Below are 9,997 nucleotides of genomic sequence, written 5' to 3' on the forward strand. Positions count from 1 at the left end.
TTTCTGAACCTTCTGAGTCTCCATTTCCACATCTAAGGAGGGAAATAATATGATGTCTAGGATTCGGTTCAGATAATCCCACACAGAACAACAGGGGGTGTGGATGAAACAAGAGTGGCTGTGAGTTGATAATTGTTGAAACTGCACGAGGGGTACCTGGGAGTCCATTATACCATTCCCTTTACTTTGGGCATTTTAAAAAATTGTCATCATAATCCACTTTTCAAAACAGGGAGGGACAGGGGAGAATAACAATACCTTCCTCATACAGTGACAGTGAAAGCTAGCAAAGATAGGACAATAACAGCTTCGGCAGCACCATAACATCGATCGGGCGTTCATGGGGTGGTAGGTACCCGCAGAGCTCCTATCGGTTCCTCCCCGCTCCGCGGTGCCTGCAGGCCAAAGGCAGCAAGTGCCTACAAGTAAGGAAATCCCTGGCCGCTCTGCAGGCTCCTCCCCTTTCTCCCCGCCCTCCACAGCCTCTCCCAACGAGGAAAGGCTGCGCTTGGGCCCAGCAGGTGTGGGGTTAAGGGAGTTGGGCCGGGGCCCCAGGAGCAGGAGCGGCAGCGGCAGCGGCAGCGGCAAGTGCGGCTGCACCAGCGGCGGCGGTGGCAGGCCTGGCTCCGCGCCAGCTGGCCCGGAGCCCCAGGAGGGAGAGAGGGCGGAGGAAGGGGAGGAAGAGGGGAAGAAGGAGGAGGAGGAGAGGAGCAGTCAGCAGGCCCGAGGAGGCAGGACTTCCTGGTGTGGGGGTTGTCAACAGCCCAGAAAGAGGGAGACAGTGAGACCGAACCAAAAGGAGCCGAGCGGCGAAGGGACCCATTGGTGCCACGCGGGAGGCGACTAGAGAGACCCGCTCGCCCCGACCACCGAAGTGGCTCCACCTGCAGGACCAGGGGGTGAGCCGCCCCGCCCGCATCGGCCCCGAGACGCTTGGGGCTTCCGAGGCCGCGCCTGGGCTCCACCAAGGAGGCGGGGGTTCCTTCTCTTTCCGGAGCGCAAACTTTCCACGGAGATGCCTTGCGGGGCGAGGTGCGGCCCCCGAAGCGGACTGGGCCGTCTCTAAGCGCCGCCGGCGCCCCCCGCGCTGCTGGGGCCCAGAGGCCCCGGGGAACGACAGCCCGACATCTTAGGCGGCCGGACCCCCGGCCCAGCTTGTTGGCCGAGGCCGAGAGGTAAGGCGCGGGGCGGGGCGGGGCGTTGGGGCGGCGGGCCGGGCCTGCCCCAGGAATGGGGGAGCTGGGGTGCGGGGGGCCTTGAGGACCTGCCAGGCCGAGGAGCTGCCTATCCCCCGGTCACCCAGCCCCGGAGCCCTGTGCTCCCGGGACGCATTAGAGTCCCGTGAGTTGGAATCCCCGCCGAGAAATGCCCAACTTTGGGTCTGGGCTGCCTCTTCCTGCTCCGCGCGCCCGCGCTGACTGCTCTCTCCTCCGGTCTCTGTCATCTCGGTCTGTCTCTTTGTCTCTGGTGGTTTCCCCTTCCTCCCCCATCCTGCTCCCCAGAGAGGAAGACCCGGAGGTGGCCTGCCCACTGCTTTCTCACACACACACTCTCTCACTCTTTTTCCAGTTTGCAAACTCAGCTCTGGAGTTCGGCAGCGACAGCAGCAGGAAAAACCTGCCCCTGCCCCCCCTGCTCGCCGCCTCCCCTCCCCTGTTCTCCCCTCACCAGCCAGGCACCCCCAGTTCCTGCCGGGCCCTCCCACCATGTCGGACCCAGACGTCCCCAGGGGCCCCGATGTCCCCGCCATGTGGCTCCCCTGTTCTAGGGGTGCCTGAGCCCCTTCGAAGAGCCACTACCGCCCCGCCCCCCGCCCACTTTGGCCCCATCCTGAGCCCCCGGGACCATGAGTGGGGGCAAGAAGAAGAGTAGTTTCCAAATCACCAGCGTGACCACGGACTATGAGGGCCCCGGGAGCCCTGGAGGTCCAGACTCCCCTGCCCTGCCAGGCCCTACCGGGCCCCCACCCCGCCTGCCCAACGGGGAGCCCAACCCAGAGCCAGGGGGCAAGAGCACCCCCCGGAATGGCTCCCCACCGCCCGGGGCCCCTGCCTCCCGTTTCCGGGTGGTGAAGCTGCCACAGGGCCTGGGAGAGCCTTATCGCCGTGGCCGCTGGACGTGTGTGGATGTTTACGAGAGAGACCTGGAGCCCCCTGGCTTTGGCCGGGTCCTGGAGGGGATTCGTGGGGCCTCAGGGGGTACTGGGGGCAGATCTTTGGATTCCAGGTTGGAGCTGGCCAGCTTGGGCCTGGGTGCCCCTATCCCACAGCCAGGCCTGTCTCAGGGTCCAACCTCCTGGCTTCTCCCTCCTCCCAGCTCCCCTGGACTTCAGGCCCGCTCCTTCACTGGGGGGCTGGGCCAGCTGGCAGTGCCTGGCAAGGCCAAGGTGGAAACACCCCCTTTGTCAGCTTCCCCACCCCAGCAGCGCCCCCCAGAGCCTGGGGCTGGAGATAGCGTGGGCACATCCCGGGCTGCCACGCCCCTGTCCTCGCTGAGGGTGGAAGTGGAGGCCAGGGGCTCCACAGCTGGAACTCCTCCACTGTCCCGGACTAAGGATGGAGCCCTGCGACTGAGGATGGAGTTGGTTGCTCCAGAGGAGATGGGGCAGGTAAGAGCTGGGTTCCAGGGTGGGGGGTGGGGGGGGACACCTGAGGGGTGGTGCTTGACCATCTAGGCCTTGGCCTCCACCTCCATACTGACTTCTTCCTACGCCATCATCACCTTCTGTCAGATCACACAGCCCCTCTTTTTTCTTCCTGCCGTCTCACTTGGAGTTCCTTTTCTACTCCTCACTCAGCCTTTGTTTTCCGTCTCAGGCTCCTTCTTCTCTACATTCTTTTTTTTTTTTTTTTCATTGATCTCAGAGGAAGGGAGAGGGAAAGAGAGATAGATACATCAATGATAAGAGAGAATCATTGATCGGTTGCCTCCTGCACAACTCCCACTGGGGATCGAGCCCACAACTTGGGGATGTGCCCTGACCAGGAATCGAACTGTGACCTCCTGGTTCATAGTTGATGCTCAACCTCTGAGCCACACCAGTCGGGCTCTTTCTTCTCTACATTCTTTAGCCTTTCATTTGTCTTTGGCCCAAGTCTCCATCTCCATGTAGCCAGCCTCACCATCTCTCTATCACAGAGATGTGCCCTTCTCACTGTGGCCTTAACCTTCTATCTTAGTCTCACCCTTTAGGCATTGAGGGTGGAGGCCCCATGTTTGGGCTCTGGGAGAGGAACTGCCAGAGTTGGGGGAGAGGGGCAAAAAGTAGGCATTCTGCTGTCTCTCCTTTGCGGCCCCATTCCCAAGGTGTGTGTGTGGGGGGGGGGGGGGGGTTTCCTCACCAGCCAGCCACCTGTCCCAGCCCCTCTCTAGCTTTGTCCCAAGCCAGATTTCCCTGAGAAATTGAGGAATTGGGTGGTGCTGGGGACCCATTGCAGGGATGGGGGGCTTGCTGGTTTGCTGTCTGTCTCAGTTCCCTGTGTCTGGGCCTCCAGGATCCGTAACTGGGGTTGGCCACTGTGGAGTCGGGGAGAGGCAGGGAGCAGCAGAGAAGGAGTTAAATCCTTTGCTCTTTCTGCTTCCTGTCTCCAAAAGAGGAACAAGTCTGGGCTGGGGGGCAGGATGCCTGCCTGGATCTCCGGGGTGAGGGGTGGGCAGCCAGGGATTGGGGGTTGGATGTGTCTGTCCTGGAGGAGAAAATAACACCTTGGGCTGCAGGAGGAAAGGCAGGGAGTGTGAGGATGGGAACTTTTCCCCTTCCTGGCCTTGGGCACAAACCACAGTATAAAAATAACCTGAGACTGGATGTCTGGGTCCTGTCAGGACCAGTCAGGACCGGCTCCCCCCACTCCCTCCTGGCCTGAAGTTTACATCTCTCATGCCACCCCCCAGCCCTACTTTTCTTGAGCTCTTTCATTCAATTGCTACCCCAGGGGAGAAGATGCTGTGTCCTTTACTGGTCCCTTCCCTATCCCCCACACACTTCCAAATCAAGCCCCTCTGCCCCGAGCCTCTGCTCTCTCTGTCCTTAAGCCCTGCCTGAGCTTTCCCTGGGCCCGCAGACCCTGCCCCTCTCTTCTCAGGGCCCCCAACCGCTTTTTCTTCTCTTAGGTCTTGATCCCTTCCTGTGTGCATGCATCTGTGCTGCTGCTTCCCTGTCCCGAAGTTCGTCTTCCTTCAACACTCCCCGTGCCTCTTCGCTCTCAGTTGCCTCTAACAGGAGCCAGAAGGAGGCCTGGGGACATCACCTGGGCCCCCTTCCTCGGTTCTGTCCCTCTAACCACCCTGAACTCTCTGTTCTTGGCTTTTCTGAGAAGCTGGGGCCTCCTGGGGCCTCACAGAGGCGGCTTGTTCCTGTGGCCCCCGCCCTTTTGCAGCCTCCCCCAGTGCCTGTTGGGCTGTCCACGCCCAGGCTCCGCCTCCCCCATCTCTGCCACCCGCTCCCTCACCCCCTAACCCAGGGCCAGAGAGCCAGAGTAGTGCTCCACCTGAGTCCTGAGAAGTTTTAGAGAGGCTTGAATGGGTATAGTGGGGGTGGGAGGGTGGAGGACCAGTTTCTGAGGATTCATTCATTCTACAAATAGCTGTTGAACAAACTAAGCTGTGCCCTCTGGAGCTTACCTTTTAGCAACAGAGAGGCAAAAATACTTCAATATCAGGTAGTATTAGGTGTTACTAAAAAAAAAAAAAAAGGGACAGTTCAGTGGAATTTACTAGTTCAGTGATGGGGAAACGCCTCTCTGAGGAAGTGACATTTAAGTTGCTTTAAGAAGTTAGGTGAGCCCTAGCCGGTTTGGCTCAGTGGATGGAGCGCCGGCCTGCAGACGGAAGGGTCCCGGGTTCGGTTCCGGCCAGGGGCATGTGCCTTGGTTGCGGGCACATCCCCAGTGGGGGGTGTGCAGGAGGCAGCCGATCGATGTTTCTCTCTCATCGATGTTTCTAACTCTCTATCCCTCTCTCTTCCTTTCCGTAAAAAATCAATAAAATATATTTAAAAAAAAAAAGAAGTTAGGTGACAGAAGGCCGACACTCTCTGATTAGCCTCCGATTAGGGATCCTGGCTCAGCTGGTGGCAGGTGCTGGTGTGTAGATCGAGCCCCTCTCTGATACCTTGTGAATCACTTTTTAGAAGCTACTTACCTAGTCCTCAGGATGGGCACTGTTCCCTTGCCTCTAGTCCTTGCCTGATGCTTTCCCTAGACCTGGGGAAAAGGGGGCTGCAAGGGCAGGACCCCTGGGTCCTTGGAAGAGAGCATGGGGAGGAGGGGTGCATAGGGAGGAAGACTACTAGGCAAGTTGTAAAGTGGTTGGTTTCTTTCTCTTGCTTAATGTGATAGTTCCTACCTCTCTGCCTCCAGGTACCCCCCCACGACTCTCGCCCCAGCTCCCCGGCCCTCTACTTCTTCCCTGATGCCAGTCTGGTCCACAAGTCTCCAGACCCCTTTGGAGCAGCAGCAGCCCAGAGCCTCAGCCTGGCCCGATCCATGCTGGCCATCAGTGGCCACCTGGACAGCGACGATGATAGGTAGGTGGACTCCGCCTCTGAACCCCGTACCTCGGGTAGCCACGCGAAACTGCCTGGTAGGTGTCCTTCGCCCACGTTAAACTTGGAGGGGTCGTCTTAAACAGAAACCTGGCCTGGGCATGACACACTGGGCAAAGTTGATTTGGGACCCACTCCCTCTCTGGAGAGAGCTGGGTGGCACTCTAGGTTTAGGATTGTTAATCGTAGTACTTGTTCAGAGTTTGAAGGGAGTCATTGTCAAATTCCAGAGCTCTTGCAGATTTAGCGATCATCTGGCCAACCCCAAGAACTTACTAGCAAATGTGAGAATAGGGAGTCAGTCTCCTCCCAGTCCCCATCTCTCTCTCCCTACTGAGGGGAACGGAACTCCTGTCTTTATTGGTAACATCTTATAGTCCATGTGGACTACTTTAGGGTCCTAGGACCTCCAGTGCCAAGAAAGCATGTCCCTAAGGTTCTCTTCTCTGCTGAGCCGCCCCTCCCGCACAAGCCTCCCCCTGGCCAAGCCAGAGCCATGGAGAGGACGGCTGAGGGGCACGGGGAAGGCACCGGAGAGCTGAGCTGCCGGGGTTTGCCCTTCAGGGAGAATGTCCGGTCAGTTCTGTGGCGTGGTGGGCAGACTTCCTGTTTTGAGGGCCAGGTTTCAACATAGGAATGCCAGCAAGCTGAAAAGGGAGGAACAAAATTGCTAGTCTGATAGCCAAGCTGCTCCCTTCTGGCCGTAGACTGATAGGAACCCAGAAGAAGGGCTAGGGAGTCGAAACTTTTATTTTGGAGGGAGGAGTGGGACTTCCTGTTTGAGGCTTTGGAGGAGGGACTTCCTGTTTGAAAGAAATAATAAGGGCTTACCGATGAGTGAGTGGGTGCTGGGGGCATCATTCTTCCTTCTTCCCCTCTGTGAGACCAACCCCCACCATCAGGGACTGAGTCTCACCAGAGAAAAATGCCCGAGGCCTTGGGGAGAGCTGGGAGCCCAAGAGGAAAGAGAAGTGGTGGCTGGGATCTGGTGGATGGGGTGGGGGGGAGGGCCTGGTGGAGGCTGTGGGGAATGAGGGACAGGGCCCGTATGGGCGGGGCCCTGTCTGGGCTCCCATCTGAGCTCGGGCTGTCAGGAATGTGTGAGGTGTGAGGTCAGCCAGGGCCTGGAGAGTCACCTGCCCCCATTGCTGCTATTCTCAGCTCTTCCCACCCTCTCCTCCTCCCATTTGGGAAGTAACCTGGCATTAGGGCTGCCTGTCCCTCCTCCACCCCTGTTGATTTCAGAGCCTAGCCTCCTGCTTTCCCTTAGAGTTCTGCCTCCAGAAGCCTCCTCAGCTGTATTCTCTTGGCTTGTCCCCTCCCTCCCTCTGTCCCATCCCCTCCACACACCCCAGTCTGACCGGTCCAGCTCCTAGCTTCCACTTTACCCTGCTCTCCTGCAAGCCTCTGGGGCTCTGGCCCAGCCCAGCCCCTGGTGCCCCACCCTGCTGGGCCAGCGGGTTTGGGTTGGGCCACCCCTTGGCCCCCTGGAAAGAGGCATATAGCCCCCACCTCACCTCTCTGGTGTGCTGGAAGCTGGCAGGAGAACAGAGTTCGAGTGGCATGGGACCTCCCTTTTGAGAGGGAAAATGGATTGGGATGTTAAGTGCATGGATCCCAGATGGGGAGTGGAGAATGCCTGGTCAATTCCAGAGTCTGGGGCTGGGAGAACAGAGGGTGCCTGGAGAAGTCAGACTGCTCAAGTGCCCCTGAGTTGCAATAACCTTGGAAACCTCAACAGGGCCTTAAAGTTGGAAGGTACTTGAATAATTGGATAGGTGGATGGGTTGGGTGGGTGGATGGATGAGTGGATGGCCAGTATCTGGAATCCAAGCATGATAAGGACTGAATTCCAGGAACTCGGGAAAGAAAAAGTACTTTTATAACCAGTGTCTCCTTTGGGTCAGATGCTACATTTTATGTCACCCAATCCTAAAAGCAACTCCATGATACCCACTTGAAGAAACTGAGACTCGGAGGAGGAAGGTTTTAGCAACTTGCCCAAGGTCACCGAGCCTGGGTCTGACACCAGAACCGCATTCTCTCCCCTTTCCTACTGGATGCCTGTGTCCCAAGAGCAGCCATCTCTAGGATGCCCTTTCTCTCCAGGACAGAGGCAGGGACAGCTCTCTCAAGCTGGGCAAGGAGCCATCCTCCCCACTCCTGGCCTGGCCCCACCCCAAAAACACCACAGATCCGGGAGGGAGTGTAGACAGTGCAGCCGGATGCCACTTGGTTGGCCCCAGGCCCAGCTCCTGGGGGCTCCTCAGAACTCAGCGAGGGAGCAGGGCTGGCCCTTGGCCCTGGGATCAGAACCTTCACCTCTCCCAGATGTCTTGCTTCTTCATCTGCTCCTCATTTTGAGGCTATTTCATTTGACCTTCAAAAAGGAAGACCGACTCTAAGGCTGTCCTTGCCCCAGGACCCAAGAGTCCTGCAGACCCAGAGGCCCCAGTTGTGCGCATTGTGCCCTGCACAACTCCAGGGGGCGCCACACACATTTGAAGTCACTGTCGACATTTGAAGTCATGACAGTTTCCTGGAAGATGGCAATAAGTGGCTTGAAGAAGGAGATATATTGTTCTAATTCACACCAAGTCACCTTTTGGGCTTCTGGCGAAAGTTGATCTCACCCAGCCAACCCCAAGCTTCCGGCTCCCGAGCTTGCCCAAGAATTTCAGCACAATGCCTGCCGCCCCTCACTCAGGGTTCTCGAAGGGAGGGCTTGGGTTGCCAGCCAGAGTCTTGGTCCCTTGAAGTGTTAATGTTAGGATGTGACAGTGGAAAGTGCTGTCAAAAACTCTCCAGCACTAGACAAACAGGAGATAGTCATCTATCAGCCAACAAATGTTTATTATTGTAGTATTCCTTTATTTCTGGCAAGAACTAACAACTTACTTGGCATCTTTACCCGAGTGTCCGCCAAGGAAGGCCAGGGTTCCTATTCCGATGAATCTGCCCCTCTTTGGTCTCTGTGTGTCTGTGTTTGTGGGGAAGGGGAGGGAGGAAGACTGTGGTGGCCCAGTCTCCACCCAGGTGTCTCAGATTGAAATAGCTTGAAAGCCGCTTTGACTCTCCAGCTGGCCGGCCTGCCCTCTACTCTTAAACTTGTCCTCTCCCCTCCAATTCTAGGAGTTCAGGGTGTCCTTCCCCCACCCCACCCTGGGCTGCTCTCTCAGGCCTGGTCACCCCCTTGGTTACCCACCTGTCAGTGCCTTCTGCACCCAGAGCTTGGATGGGAAATGGAAAATTCCCAGCTCCCTTGTGTTCTCTTCCTGGCTGCAGGGCCTCATTCAAGGGTCACCTTGAAATGAGTGTTAATCTCCCCCAACCCCCCCTCCAGGAAAGCAAGTTGGAACTGACAACCAGGAGAGAGGGCTTGACAGTTGAGCACAAGGGCACAGGATGCAGCATGTTGGGGTCACCTACTCTAAGAGAGGGGGGAAGCTGGGGGCAGGAGGTCAGGATGGTGATCCTACAGCACCGTCCTGGCTGGAGGGCTGGCCCTGGGGCTGAGGCAGCTGAGGCAGAACTGGACAGGCTTGGGTCATGAGCCATGGGATGACACAGGAATCTGGGGCCTGAGTGGTGGGAGGAGGGGGCCTTGGAGGTCAGGGCAGGGCTCAAAGGATGGTTCAGGCCCTAGGCCTCCAAGAGACTGACTTGAGGGAGGTCTGGTTCTGGGACCCAGAACTTGGCCCTGGGGACCGGTGTGCCAGGCCTGTGTTGACCTCTGGTGGCCACTTAATAAACTGCAGCCGGACCTCTCTCCCCTTCCTGTCCTCTGCTCCCAAGGGTCTTCAAAAAGTCTCTGCTCCTATTCCCAGTGTCCCACCTCCAGCGTCACCTTCCCACCTCTCCTCAAGCCCTCACTCCTTCAAGACTCCAGACCCCAGACTCAGGACCAGAGGCTGTACTTGTCTTTAAGGGCTCTGGACTCTGTTCCATTGCCATGGTAACCTTTCCCATTCCTCCTGGTCCTCACCATGGGAGGTGGGGTTTCCTCTGGGCAGGCACCAGGGGAGACCCATGATGAAAGCTTTATGTTGGAAAGGGGGTTGCTTACAATCCAAGGAAGACCACAAGCACATCAAATGCCTCCTCCCCCCCAGCTGCCATCTCAGCTGAGAGGAGCTAAGACCTTGAGGGAGGCCAGTGTTAGACTAGAGGGGGCAGGATAGAGGCAGAGGTGGGGAGAGGCCTCTCAAGGCCAGGCTCTCTCTCAACCTTTACACCTCTCCTGGACCCACGGCCTGCTCTGCACCAGGCCCACCAGCTGACTTCTCTCAGCCAGGCTCTCTCTCCTGTGCTCTGGGATTGGTGCCAGGTTGAGAAGGGGACACTGGCACTGACTGAGTCTGGGAATTCCCGCTCACCATGAAGCCAGTGGGAGGGGGTCCTCGTGTCTCTGCGGAGCCAATCGCAGCCAGGCATTGCCCTGGGGATGGTGTATAT

General features: G+C 57.8%; 1 protein-coding gene across 1 annotated transcript in view; it reads left to right on the forward strand.

Moving 5' to 3' along the window:
• Positions 1-626: 626 nt before the first annotated feature.
• The window catches only part of TSC22D4 (TSC22 domain family member 4), an 11,175-nt gene continuing 1,804 nt past the window's right edge, over positions 627-9,997 (forward strand). Inside the window, exons 1-4 of the mRNA XM_023754108.1 lie at positions 627-1,175; positions 1,570-2,608; positions 5,358-5,524; positions 9,338-9,563. Coding sequence (XP_023609876.1) covers positions 1,847-2,608; positions 5,358-5,524; positions 9,338-9,563 — 1,155 coding nt within the window. The 5' untranslated portion in view covers positions 627-1,175; positions 1,570-1,846. The remainder of the gene's footprint in view (positions 1,176-1,569; positions 2,609-5,357; positions 5,525-9,337; positions 9,564-9,997) is intronic.

The sequence above is a fragment of the Myotis lucifugus genome, unplaced genomic scaffold (genome assembly GCF_000147115.1).
Source record: "Myotis lucifugus unplaced genomic scaffold, Myoluc2.0 scaffold_0, whole genome shotgun sequence".
Taxonomy (NCBI): domain Eukaryota; kingdom Metazoa; phylum Chordata; class Mammalia; order Chiroptera; family Vespertilionidae; genus Myotis; species Myotis lucifugus.